Source organism: Crinia signifera, chromosome 11 (genome assembly GCF_055691185.1).
Source record: "Crinia signifera chromosome 11, ASM5569118v1, whole genome shotgun sequence".
In the NCBI taxonomy this organism is placed as follows: domain Eukaryota; kingdom Metazoa; phylum Chordata; class Amphibia; order Anura; family Myobatrachidae; genus Crinia; species Crinia signifera.
The window spans coordinates 121,791,410-121,806,522 of record NC_139227.1 but is presented as its reverse complement, the minus strand read 5'-3'; the positions used below and the strand labels follow the sequence as shown (position 1 = coordinate 121,806,522).

The 15,113-nt window shown below is 44.1% G+C and overlaps 1 protein-coding gene across 1 annotated transcript in view; it reads right to left on the bottom strand.

The window, feature by feature from the left end:
- The window catches only part of LOC146045621 (uncharacterized), a 54,813-nt gene that overhangs the window by 3,190 nt on the left and 36,510 nt on the right, over positions 1-15,113 (bottom strand). Inside the window, exons 7-9 of the mRNA XM_083164602.1 lie at positions 6,734-7,042; positions 5,140-5,451; positions 806-1,111 (exon numbers count right to left, since the gene is read on the bottom strand). Of these exons, the coding sequence (XP_083020728.1) occupies positions 806-1,111; positions 5,140-5,451; positions 6,734-7,042 (927 nt within the window). The remainder of the gene's footprint in view (positions 1-805; positions 1,112-5,139; positions 5,452-6,733; positions 7,043-15,113) is intronic.

Below are 15,113 nucleotides of genomic sequence, written 5' to 3'. Positions count from 1 at the left end.
CAATTCACTGTATGTCCCCCAGCATGCACCCATTCACTGTATGTGCCCCTCCTTCACTGTATGTCCCCCAGCGTGACCCTCCTTCACTGTATGTCCCCCAGCGTGCCCCTCCTTCACTGTATGTCCCCCAGCCTGCCCCTCCTTCACTGTATGTCCTTCACTGTATGTCCCCCAGCCTGCCCCCATTCACTATATATTCCCATAAACTGCCCCTCCTTCGCTGTATGTACCCCATTCACTGTATGCCTCCCACTCTGCCCCTATTCACTATGTCCCCCTGCCTGCCCACCCTTCTCTGAATGTACCACATACTGCCTCCCTTCACTGTATATTCCCCTGCAGGAGACAGATGCTTGGGCTCCCGCCGCCGCCCTTCTCCGCTCCGCATATTACGGGAGCAAGCTTCCCCTTTGCTGCTCCCCCCTCCCCGCACATTGCTGTCACTGTGATCGCGGTGGAGGGTGATATATAATTGCAGCAGCAGGAGTTGGACACATACTCAACTGGAAGACGGCAAACACGTCTCACAGTGGCAGCCGGCACCCCCTCACCAATGCAGACAGCAAGCCAGCAAGGTAAAGGCGCGCTCGCCGGGGTCCCACCTCTAGAGTCCTGTGCTGTGCATCCCATATCAGCCTCCAGCCGCCCGCTTCTGGCTGGAGGCTGCGGGCCGCTTGAAGTAACAGCCGCAATTGGCCCCCGGGCCGGACTTTGGACATCCCTGATCTACCGGTTATTTATCAATGTTGTACAAATTTACCAGGAATTCAATGCTTGTTTAAATAGTATAAAGTAACAAGCTTACCTGGGAGCGTTAAACAGATATTTTCCCTGAATGCTTCTGCAAAATCCTTGTGTCTCACATTACACTTAAAGATCCTCCTGTAATCCTCAGCGGTGGGTGTTATCCTCAGCGTACAGGAGATTGCACCGCCCTCCACACTGACACCTGTCGCTGCTCCCCGGGATTTCTCCAGCGGCTTATCACCCTCTAACCAGTCCACCGTTATGTCCTCATGTGTACAGCCAGTCACACTGCAGAGCAGAGTCAGAGGTTTCCCATAGCCGGGCTTATCCGGGTCACTGGTGATTTTACTAAGGGTCAGAATCCCTGAGGAACCAGAAAACATTACATTTAATGACTCATATCCGGTCGACGGATCAACGGTGTCTTGGTCGACCATGTTATAGTCAACCGTGCTTAGTCAAACGCATCTCGTTAGATGCCTAAAGATAGACAAGAGCATCTAGATCAATCATAACGAAAGTTAGACGCAAACGTTAGGTTGATGGGAACGTGAGCGATAGATACAAGGTCGATACGAGTTTTTCACATTTTTTTGCTTTAGACCGACTTGGTTCATAATTTACCATCCAAGTGGGCATAGAGTTAGATTATAATAGTGTGCCAAGCGTAGTTGGCACTGTGCCGGAAGCAGGGCGAGTGTACACTTTACACTTATTTGGTGTCCGTGTTGACCTATGTTGACATAGCCGCCAAAAAAGTGAAAAACTCATGTCGACCTTGTGACCTTCAATCACGCTCCCGTCGACCCAACGCTTGCATCTAATTTTCGTTACTGTCAATCTAGATGCTGTCGACTATCTTTGGCTTCTAAATGGACGGTTTGACTAAGAGCGATCGACCGCCACATGGCCAATGAAGTCCCTGTGGATCCGCTGTACCATAACCAGATTAACCGCGAGCAGAAGACATACGGGAGGTAGAATTCTCGGGTGCGGACTAAAAGGTCTACATTATACAGTATCTAGGCAGTCAATAGATCGACACCAAATGGTCGACATGGTCATGGTCAAAATGTCGATACACACAAAATGTTGACATGTGGACGATCGACACATAAAATGTCTACATGCATTTTTCTTGGGGTCTTTGTGTGTCAGTGTTGACACATGTCGGCATGGACCACCAACCATTGTAAGGTGTACCATCATATGGCTCGCTTCGCACGCTGCGCAAAGCAGGTTTTACTGTTCCCAGTTGCAGTCCACATCGATGATAAGAAGTGATCCGCAACATGTGTTTGTTTGCATCCTGCGAATCCTTCTCCCGCTATTGGCTGCCTAGAGACTCCTGCTTGGCTGCTAGGTGCCGCTGGGGGCCAATAGCGGTATTCGGGAGGAGGAGCTGCAGGATGTAAACAAACACATCTTGCGGCTCACTTCTTACTACGTTGGTGTCACTTGTGTCGGTTTGTTTTTTTGTCCTGGGATGCCTACATGGAAAGAAGAGGACGTGATCTACGCCGGAAGACCCCCGTGAGTATGGCTTCCTTCCACAGGTCCCCTCATTGGATTTCTTCAGGACCAGCGGACGGACGGAGGAGACCTATCTACGTGTCAAGGTAGGTAAGTATCTGTATGAATGGGCTCTGAGTGTAATAAAGTTTTATTTTTCTGGTGTCAGTGTATTTATTTAACTATTGGTTCTGCTTTGGAACTATGAGTCCCAGCAAGACCATTAATGGGCCGCATGCTGGGACTTGTTGGTATACAAGTCCTAGTATGCGGCCCAGGCTTGCTGGGACTCATAGTTCCACAGCAGAACCCAAAAGTGTTTTTCTATTTTTATACATTATCAGCCCGGTGGCCACAGCCCAGCCTGGGTAGGTAAATTATGGAGGGGGAACCCCTTCATTGGGAATGGTTCCCCACTTCCCCAGGACCCCTAACCAGGCTGACCGGTCAGGGGGTAATGCTTTGGCCGCGGGACCAGTGCCGTAAATATAGAGGGTGCAACTGCTATGGGGCCCGCCTGTTTGGGGGCCCGAGTGCCCAGCAGGCACTCCCTGCACCCTTTTTATTTTCTTTTCAGTTTCATTTTTTACCCAGCACCGGGGTACAGGAGCGGAGATGCGGCTGGCGGTGGGGGACAAAATACAAGGAGGCTAGCGTCAGTAAACATGAGACCTGGCAGCCAGCGTACAGGAGACCCAGCGGCCGACATACAGTGAAAGGAGGTAGATGTCACTTGGGGGGGTGCACAGGGGGGTGTACTGTGGGGGAGGGGGGGATTGCTGGTGAGTGCACTGGGGGGATCATTGTGGTCATTAATGCTAACAGAGACCAATCATAGAACGTTCCATACTGGCTACTTGCACTTCTCCTGTTCCCTCACCCCATCTCTTTCTTGCCCCCCTGAGCCTCTTATAGTAAGAGTTGTCCTTTGCGTTAATAATCGCCACCTTCTTGTCATGCACTACTAAGGGGCATTGTAGTGGCAATGGTGATGGAGGGGCCCCCTTTCAAGATTTTGCTATGGGGCCCACACAGCTCTAGTTACGCCCCTGCGCGGGACCTTATATAATAAGTGTCCCCCGGCTGTGGCAGTACCCTGCTGGATGGTTGGGCCTGGTTCACAAAATACGGGGAACCCCTACTCGTTTTGTCCCCCATATTTTGGGAACCATGACCAGCCCTTGGGCTTGGTGCTGTTTTAAAAAAATTACAGGGAACCCCTATTTAAATTGTTTTTTAAAACCAGGACCGGCTTTTTTAAGCCTGGGGCTGTTTTTCAAAAAAAAAAAATTCAAATAGGGATGCTTGGTTTCAAATGACAGATGTCATCGATGTTTGATGTCTTGTGATGGTAGTGTTTCCATTGATGGCAGCTTTGCGATGGTAGTGCGGTAGAGGTGTCCATCCAATGTTAGAATACAGCTGAATTCCACTCTTTCACATTGAGAATGGCCACGAGTTTCTAATATGCATGGGTGGTTGTTTCATCAAATTCTTTTAAAGTGGTTCTTAGCTACCATAGTTTTTATGGGGGAATCGTAACACTCTAAGGGCCAGATGTATCAAGCTTAAAAAAGTGATAACGTGGAAGATGATAAACAACCAGCCAATTGGCCCCTAACTGCTATTTTTTTAAAAACCTATCTTGTAACATGAAAGTTAGGATCTGATTGGCTGGTGGTGGTATGCAGGCAGGAAGTGGTATGCAGACAGGGGGTGGTATGTAGGCAGGGGGTGGTTTGCAGGCAGGGGGTTGTATGCAGGCAGGGGGTGGTATGCAGGCAGGGGGTGGTATGCAGGCAGGAGGCGGTATGCAGGCAGGAGGCGGTATATAGGCAGGTGGTTGTATGTAGGCAGGTGGTTGTATGCAGACAGTAGGCGGTATGCAGGCAGGGGGCGGTATGCAGGCAGGGGGTGGTATGCAAACATGTGGTGGTATGCAGGCAGGGGGTGGTATGCAGGCAGGAGGCGGTATATAGGCAGGTGGTTGTATGTAGGCAGGTGGTTGTATGCAGGCAGTAGGCGGTATGCAGGCAGTAGGCGGTATGCAGGCAGGGGGTGGTATGTAGGCAGGTGGTGGCATGCAGACAGGGGGTGGTATGTAGGCAGGGGGTTGTATGTTGGCAGGGGGTTGTATGTAGGCAGGGGGTTGTATGCAGGCAGTAGGCGGTATGCAGGCAGGGGGCGGTATGCAGGCAGGAGGCGGTATGCAGGCAGGGGGAGGTATGCAGACAGGGGGTGGTATGCAGGCAGGGGGCGGTATGCAGGTAGGGGGTGGTATGCAGGCAGGGGGTGGTATGCAGGCAGGGGGTGGTATGCAGGCAGGAGGCGGTATGCAGGCAGGGGGTAGTATGCAGACAGGTGGTGGTATGCAGGTAGGGGGTAGTATGCAGACAGGTGGTGGTATGCAGGCAGGGGGTAGTATGCAGACAGGTGGTGGTATGCAGGCAGGGGGTGGTATGCAGGCAGGGGGTGGTATGCAGGCAGGAGGCGGTATGCAGGCAGGGGGTGGTATGCAGGCAGGGGGTGGTATGCAGGCAGTAGGCGGTATGTAGGCAGGTGGTGGTATGCAGGCAGGAGGCGGTATGCAGGCAGGGGGTGGTATGCAGGCAGGGGGTGGTATGCAGGCAGGGGGTGGTATGCAGGCAGGGGGTGGTATGCAGGCAGGGGGTGGTATGCAGGCAGGTGGTGGTATGCAGGCAGTAGGCGGTATGCAGGCAGGGGGTGGTATGTAGGCAGGTGGTGGTATGCAGGCAGGGGGTGGTATGCAGTCAGGGGGTGGTATGCACCTCCTCCTACATTCGCATTGCTTAAATACGTTCCTGCTGCTATAATCAATGTCTTGCTCCAATCCCCACACACACACACACACACACCTACCTTTAAGATTCATGATAAATGTCCGTTTAACAGTCCCGAGTTCATGAATGACATCCAGGCGGAATTCGGCCCTGTGGTGCTCAGTAGTCGGTGTGAGCTTCAGCGTTACAGTTCCAGAGTATATCCCAGATTCCTTGTCTTGTTGGATGTTGTCTTTGCAGTCTCCTGAGGTAAATAGGGTCCCCCTTAAACGCCATCGGAGTTCATATTTGTTAGGGTACATGTTTTTGACCATACAGGATAATGTCACTGTTTTCCCAGTCTCAGGACCTGTAGGGTCACATGTTATTTCACTTATACTGGGAGCGGATTCTGTAATATAAAATCACAGCAGAGTTATATACAGGACACTATGCAGTCAGTAATAACATATTCAGAACTGTTATATACAGTACCGTAGGAAACCAGTGATGAAGGCATAGAATAACAGCTACATTATATACAGTACTGTAGGAAACCAGTGATGATGGCATAGAATAAGAGGTACGTTATATACAGTACTGTAGGAAACCAGTGATGATGGCATAGAATAAGAGCTATGTTATATACAGTACCGTAGGAAACCAGTGATGGACTATATAGAATGACAGCTAAGCTATATACAGTACCATACGGATACAGTGATGATGGTTTAGAATAACAGCTACACTATATACATTACCATAGGGAACCAGTGATGAAATATATAGAATTACAGCTTTATTACATACAGTACTGTAGGAAACCAGTGATGGAATATACAGAATAACGGCTACGTTATATACATTACCATTGGAAACTTTTGATTAAATATATAGAATAACAGCTACATTATATACAGTACTGTACGGAACAAGTGATGATGAGATATATAGAATAACAGTAACGTTATATACAGTACTATAGGGAACCAGTGATGATGGAATATATAGAAAACATCTACTTTATATACAGTACCGTAGGGAACAGTGATGAAATATATAGAATAACAGCTACATTACATACAGTACCGTAGGAAACCAGTGATGGAATATACAGAATAACGGCTACGTTATATACATTACCATTGTAAACTTTTGATGAAATATATAGAATAACAGCTACATTATATACAGTACTGTTCGGAACAAGTGATGATGGAATATATAGAATAACAGTAACGTTATATACAGTACTATAGGGAACCAGTGATGATGAAATATATAGAAAACATCTACTTTATATACAGTACCATAGGGAACAGTGATGAAATATATAGAATAACAGCTACATTATATACAGTACCATAGGAAACCAGTGATGGAATATATAGAATAACATCTACGCTATATACATTACTGCATGGAACCAGTGATGGAATATATAGCTATGTTGAATACAGTACCGTTGATTACCATCATCCCAGTGATGATGGAATATATAAAATAACAGCTACAATATATACAAAAGCATAGGGAACCAGTGATGGAATATATAGAATAACAGTGACATTATATACAGTACCGTAGGAAACCAGCGACAATGGAATATATAGAATAACAGCTACATTATATAAAGTACCATATGGAATCATAGGGAAATATAGGTGAGAAAAAGAGAATATGTTGTTACTTACTGAGCTCACACAATTTATATATGACACTTCTAGGCTCTACAAGACTGTCATGTTGGACGTCACACCTGAATCTCTTCCCCACGTCCTTTATTTTTGGGTGGAATTTCATAGTGCTGGTGACATAAAACAGCCCATTTGTATCAGGGAGGGCGTTACTGGTGTGTGAGGGAATGACGGCTCCATCTTCTGTGTACCATGTAACTGTGATCTGTGCTGGGGAAAAGGAATGAATTCTACATGATAGATCCATGTGGTCACCCACAGAGAGAGTCTTCGGTGTCCTCTGTATTGGATCCAGCACAGGGCGAGCTGCAATATAACAGTAAGGATAAGAGGAGATGAGATATCACACAGTACAGTCAGTAAGGATAAGAGGAGATGAGATATCACACAGTACAGTCAGTAAGGATAAGAGGAGATGAGATATCACACAGTACAGTCAGTAAGGATAAGAGGAGATGAGATATCACACAGTACAGTCAGTAAGGATACGAGGATATATCACACAGTACAGTCAGTAAGGATAAGAGGAGATATCACACAGTACAGTCAGTAAGGATAAGAGGAGATATCACACAGTACAGTCAGTAAGGATAAGAGGAGATATCACACAGTACAGTCAGTAAGTAAGGACAAGAGGAGATGAGATATCACACAGAACAGTCAGTAAGGATAAGAGGAGATGAGATATCACACAGTACAGTCAGTAAGGATAAGAGGAGATGAGATATCACACAGTACAGTCAGTAAGGATAAGAGATGAGATATCACACAGTACAGTCAGTAAGGATAAGAGATGAGATATCACACAGTACAGTCAGTAAGGATAAGAGGATATATCACACAGTACAGTCAGAAAGGATAAGATGAGATATCACACAGTACAGTCAGTAAGGATAAGAGAATGTGAGATATCACACAGTACAGTCAGTAAGGATAAGAGGAGATGAGATATCACACAGTATAGTCAGTAAGGATAAGAGGAGATGAGATATCACACAGTACAGTCAGTAAGGATAAGAGGAGATGAGATATCACACAGTACAGTCAGTAAGGATAAGAGGAGATGAGATATCACACAGTACAGTCAGTAAGGATAAGACGAGATGAGATATCACACAGTACAGTCAGTAAGTATAAGAGGAGATGAGATATCACACAGTACAGTCAGTAAGGATAAGAGGAGGTGAGATATCACACAGTACAGTCAGTAAGTATAAGAGGAGATGAGATATCACACAGTGCAGTCAGAAAGGATAAGAGGAGATGAGATATCACACAGTGCAGTCAGAAAGGATAAGAGGAGATGAGATATCACACGGTACAGTCAGTAAGGATAAGAGAATGTGAGATATCACACAGTACAGTCAGAAAGGATAAGAGGAGATGAGATATCACATTGAACAGTCAGAAAGGATAAGAGGAGATGAGATATCACACGGTACAGTCAGGAAGGATAAGAGGAGATATCACACAGTACAGTCAGAAAGGATAAGAGGAGATGAGATATCACACAGTACAGTCAGTAAGGATAAGAGGAGGTGAGATATCACACAGTACAGTCAGTAAGGATAAGAGAATGTGAGATATCACACATTACAGTCAGTAAGGATAAGAGGAGGTGAGATATCACACAGTACAGTCAGTAAGGATAAGAGGAGATGAGATATCACACAGTATAGTCAGTAAGGATAAGAGGAGATGAGATATAACACAGTACAGTCAGTAAGGATAAGAGGAGATGAGATATCACACAGTACAGTCAGTAAGGATAAGAGGAGATGAGATATCACACAGTACAGTCAGTAAGGATAAGACGAGATGAGATATCACACAGTACAGTCAGTAAGTATAAGAGGAGATGAGATATCACACAGTACAGTCAGTAAGGATAAGAGGAGGTGAGATATCACACAGTACAGTCAGTAAGTATAAGAGGAGATGAGATATCACACAGTGCAGTCAGAAAGGATAAGAGGAGATGAGATATCACACAGTGCAGTCAGAAAGGATAAGAGGAGATGAGATATCACACAGTGCAGTCAGAAAGGATAAGAGGAGATGAGATATCACACGGTACAGTCAGTAAGGATAAGAGAATGTGAGATATCACACAGTACAGTCAGAAAGGATAAGAGGAGATGAGATATCACATTGAACAGTCAGAAAGGATAAGAGGAGATGAGATATCACACGGTACAGTCAGGAAGGATAAGAGGAGATATCACACAGTACAGTCAGAAAGGATAAGAGGAGATGAGATATCACACAGTACAGTCAGTAAGGATAAGAGGAGGTGAGATATCAAACAGTACAGTCAGTAAGGATATGAGGAGATGAGATATCACACAGCACAGTCAGTAAGGATAAGAGGAGATGAGATATCACACGGTACAGTCAGTAAGGATAAGAGGAGGTGAGATATCACACAGTACAGTCAGTAAGGATAAGAGGAGATGAGATATCACACAGTACAGTCCATAAGGATAAGAGGAGGTGAGATATCACACAGTACAGTCAGAAAGGATAAGACTCACACAGTACAGTCAGTAAGGATAAGAGGAGATGAGATATCACACAGTACAGTCAGTAAGGATAAGAGGAGATGAGATATCACACAGTACAGTCAGTAAGGATAAGAGGAGATGAGATATCACACAGTACAGTCAGTAAGGATTAGAGGAGATATCACACAGTACAGTCAGTAAGGATAAGAGGAGATGAGATATCACACATTACAGTCAGTAAGGATAAGAGGAGATGAGATATCACACAGTACAGTCAGTAAGTATAAGAGGAGATGAGATATCACACAGTACAGTCAGTAAGGATAAGAGGAGATAGGATAAGAGGAGATGAGATATCACACAGTGCAGTCAGCAAGGATAAGAGGAGGTGAGATATCACACAGTACAGTCAGTAAGGATAAGAGGAGATGAGATATCACACATTACAGTCAGTAAGGATAAGAGGAGATGAGATATCACACAGTACAGTCAGTAAGGATAAGAGGAGATGAGATATCACACAGTACAGTCAGTAAGGATAAGAGGAGATGAGATATCACACGGTACAGTCAGTAAGGATAAGAGGAGATGAGATATCACACAGTACAGTCAGAAAGGATAAGAGAAGGTGAGATATCACACAGTACAGTCAGAAAGGATAAGAGAAGGTGAGATATCACACAGTACAGTCAGTAAGGATAAGAGGAGATGAGATATCACACAGTACAGTCAGAAAGGATAAGAGAAGGTGAGATATCACACAGTACAGTCAGTAAGGATAAGAGGAGATATCACACAGTACAGTCAGTAAGGATAAGAGGAGATAAGATATCACACAGTACAGTCAGTAAGGATAAGAGGAGATGAGATATCACACAGTACAGTCCATAAGGATAGGAGGAGGTAAGATATCACACAGTACAGTCAGTAAGGATAAGAGGAGATGAGATATCACACAGTGCAGTCAGAAAGGATAAGAGGAGATGAGATATCACATGGTACAATCAGTAAGGATAAGACGAGATGAGATATCACACAGTACAGTCCATAAGGATAAGAGGAGGTGAGATATCACACAGTACAGTCAGTAAGGATAAGAGGAGATGAGGTATCACACAGTGCTGTCAGAAAGGATAAGAGGAGATGAGATATCACACAGTACAGTCAGTAAGGATAAGAGGAGGTGAGATATCACACAGTACAGTCCATAAGGATAAGAGGTGGTGAGATATCACACAGTACAGTCAGAAAGGATTAGAGAAGATGAGATATCACATGGTACAATCAGTAAGGATAAGAGGAGATGAGATATCACACAGTGCTGTCAGAAAGGATAAGAGGAGATGAGATATTACACAGTACAGTCAGTAAGGATAAGAGGAGGTGAGATATCACACAGTACAGTCCGTAAGGATAAGAAGAGATGAGATATCACACAGTACAGTCAGTAAGGATAAGAGGAGGTGAGATATCACACAGTACAGTCCGTAAGGATACGAGGAGGAGATATCACACAGTACAGTCAGTAAGGATAAGAGGAGATGAGATATCACACAGTGCAGTCAGAAAGGATAAGAGGAGATGAGATATCACACAGTACAGTCAGAAAGGATAAGAGGAGGTGAGATATCACACAGTACAGTCCGTAAGGATACGAGGAGGAGATATCACACAGTACAGTCAAAAAGGATAAGATGAGATGAGATATCACACAGTGCAGTCAGTAAGGATACGAGGAGGAGATATCACACAGTACAGTCAAAAAGGATAAGAGGAGATGAGATATCACACATTACAGTCAGTAAGGATAAGAGGAGATGAGATATCACACGGTACAGTCAGTAAGGATAAGAGGAGGTGAGATATCACACAGTACAGTCCGTAAGGATACGAGGAGGAGATATCACACAGTGCAGTCAGTACGGATAAGAGGAGATGAGATATCACACAGTGCAGTCAGTAAGGATAAGAGGAGGTGAGATATCACACATTACAGTCAGTAAGGATAAGAGGAGATGAGATATCACACAGTACAGTCAGTAAGGATAAGAGGAGATGAGATATCACACAGTACAGTCAGTAAGGATAAGAGGAGGTGAGATATCACACATTACAGTCAGTAAGGATAAGAGGAGATGAGATATCACACAGTACAGTCAGTAAGGATAAGAGGAGATGAGATATCACACAGTGCAGTCAGAAAGGATAAGAGGAGGTGAGATATCACACAGTACAGTCAGTAAGGATAAGAGGAGGTGAGATATCACACAGTGCAGTCAGTAAGGATAAGAGGAGGTGAGATATCACACATTACAGTCAGTAAGGATAAGAGGAGATGAGATATCACACGGTACATTCAGTAAGGATAAGAGGAGATGAGATATCACACAGTACAGTCAGAAAGGATAAGAGAAGGTGAGATATCACACAGTACAGTCAGTAAGGATAAGAGGAGATATCACACAGTACAGTCAGTAAGGATAAGAGGAGATAAGATATCACACAGTACAGTCAGTAAGGATAAGAGGAGATGAGATATCACACATTACAGTCCATAAGGATAGGAGGAGGTGAGATATCACACAGTACAGTCAGAAAGGATAAGAGGAGGTGAGATATCACACAGTACAGTCAGTAAGGATAAGAGGAGGTGAGATATCACACAGTGCAGTCAGTAAGGATAAGAGGAGGTGAGATATCACACATTACAGTCAGTAAGGATAAGAGGAGATGAGATATCACACGGTACATTCAGTAAGGATAAGAGGAGATGAGATATCACACAGTACAGTCAGAAAGGATAAGAGAAGGTGAGATATCACACAGTACAGTCAGTAAGGATAAGAGGAGATATCACACAGTACAGTCAGTAAGGATAAGAGGAGATAAGATATCACACAGTACAGTCAGTAAGGATAAGAGGAGATGAGATATCACACATTACAGTCCATAAGGATAGGAGGAGGTAAGATATCACACAGTACAGTCAGTAAGGATAAGAGGAGATGAGATATCACACAGTACAGTCAGAAAGGATAAGAGAAGATGAGATATCACATGGTACAATCAGTAAGGATAAGACGAGATGAGATATCACACAGTACAGTCCATAAGGATAAGAGGAGGTGAGATATCACATAGTACAGTCAGTAAGGATAAGAGGAGATGAGATATCACACAGTACAGTCAGAAAAGATAAGAGAAGGTGAGATATCACACAGTACAGTCAGTAAGGATAAGAGGAGATATCACACAGTACAGTCAGTAAGGATAAGAGGAGATAAGATATCACACAGTACAGTCAGTAAGGATAAGAGGAGATGAGATATCACACAGTACAGTCCATAAGGATAGGAGGAGGAGATATCACACAGTACAGTCAGTAAGGATAAGAGGAGATGAGATATCACACAGTACAGTCAGAAAGGATAAGAGGAGGTGAGATATCACACAGTACAGTCCGTAAGGATACGAGGAGGAGATATCACACAGTACAGTCAAAAAGGATAAGATGAGATGAGATATCACACAGTGCAGTCAATAAGGATACGAGGAGGAGATATCACACAGTACAGTCAAAAAGGATAAGAGGAGATGAGATATCACACATTACAGTCAGTAAGGATAAGAGGAGGTGAGATATCACACAGTACAGTCCGTAAGGATACGAGGAGGAGATATCACACAGTGCAGTCAGTACGGATAAGAGGAGATGAGATATCACACAGTGCAGTCAGTAAGGATAAGAGGAGGTGAGATATCACACATTACAGTCAGTAAGGATAAGAGGAGATGAGATATCACACAGTACAGTCAGTAAGGATAAGAGGAGGTGAGATATCACACAGTGCAGTCAGTAAGGATAAGAGGAGGTGAGATATCACACATTACAGTGAGTAAGGATAAGAGGAGATGAGATATCACACAGTACAGTCAGTAAGGATAAGAGGAGATGAGATATCACACAGTGCAGTCAGAAAGGATAAGAGGAGGTGAGATATCACACAGTACAGTCAGTAAGGATAAGAGGAGGTGAGATATCACACAGTGCAGTCAGTAAGGATAAGAGGAGGTGAGATATCACACATTACAGTCAGTAAGGATAAGAGGAGATGAGATATCACACGGTACATTCAGTAAGGATAAGAGGAGATGAGATATCACACAGTACAGTCAGAAAGGATAAGAGAAGGTGAGATATCACACAGTACAGTCAGTAAGGATAAGAGGAGATATCACACAGTACAGTCAGTAAGGATAATAGGAGATAAGATATCACACAGTACAGTCAGTAAGGATAAGAGGAGATGAGATATCACACATTACAGTCCATAAGGATAGGAGGAGGTAAGATATCACACAGTACAGTCAGAAAGGATAAGAGGAGATGAGATATCACACAGTACAGTCCATAAGGATAAGAGGTGGTGAGATATCACACAGTACAGTCAGAAAGGATAAGAGAAGATGAGATATCACATGGTACAAAAAGTAAGGATAAGACGAGATGAGATATCACACAGTACAGTCAGTAAGGATAAGAGGAGATGAGATATCACACAGTACAGTCAGAAAGGATAAGAGAAGGTGAGATATCACACAGTACAGTCAGTAAGGATAAGAGGAGATATCACACAGTACAGTCAGTAAGGATAAGAGGAGATAAGATATCACACAGTACAGTCAGTAAGGATAAGAGGAGATGAGATATCACACAGTACAGTCCATAAGGATAGGAGGAGGAGATATCACACAGTACAGTCAGTAAGGATAAGAGGAGATGAGATATCACACAGTACAGTCAGTAAGGATAAGAGGAGATGAGATATCACACAGTGCAGTCAGAAAGGATAAGAGGAGATGAGATATCACACAGTACAGTCCATAAGGATAAGAGGTGGTGAGATATCACACAGTACAGTCAGAAAGGATAAGAGAAGATGAGATATCACATGCTACAATTAGTAAGGATAAGACGAGATGAGATATCACACAGTACAGTCCATAAGGATAAGAGGAGGTGAGATATCACACAGTACAGTCAGTAAGGATAAGAGGAGATGAGATATCACACAGTGCTGTCAGAAAGGATAAGAGGAGATGAGATATCACACAGTACAGTCAGTAAGGATAAGAGGAGGTGAGATATCACACAGTACAGTCCATAAGGATAAGAGGTGGTGAGATATCACACAGTACAGTCAGAAAGGATAAGAGAAGATGAGATATCACACAGTGCTGTCAGAAAGGATAAGAGGAGGTGAGATATCACACAGTACAGTCAGTAAGGATAAGAGGAGATGAGATATCACACAGTGCTGTCAGAAAGGATAAGAGGAGGTGAGATATCACACAGTACAGTCCGTAAGGATAAGAGGAGATGAGATATCACACAGTACAGTCAGTAAGGATAAGAGGAGGTGAGATATCACACAGTACAGTCCGTAAGGATACGAGGAGGAGATATCACACAGTACAGTCAGTAAGGATAAGAGGAGATGAGATATCACACGGTACCATCAGTAAGGATAAGAGGAGGTGATATCACACAGTACAGTCAGTAAGGATAAGAGGAGATGAGATATCACACAGTACAGTCAGAAAGGATAAGAGGAGATGAGATATCACACAGTACAGTCAGAAAGGATAAGAGGAGGTGAGATATCACACAGTACAGTCAGTAAGGATAAGAGGAGGTAAGATATCACACAGTACAGTCCGTAAGGATACGAGGAGGAGATATCACACAGTACAGTCAAAAAGGATAAGAGGAGATTAGATATCACACAGTGCAGTCAGTAAGGATAAGAGGAGATGAGATATCACACGGTACAGTCAGTAAGGATAAGAGGAGGTGAGATATCACACAGTAC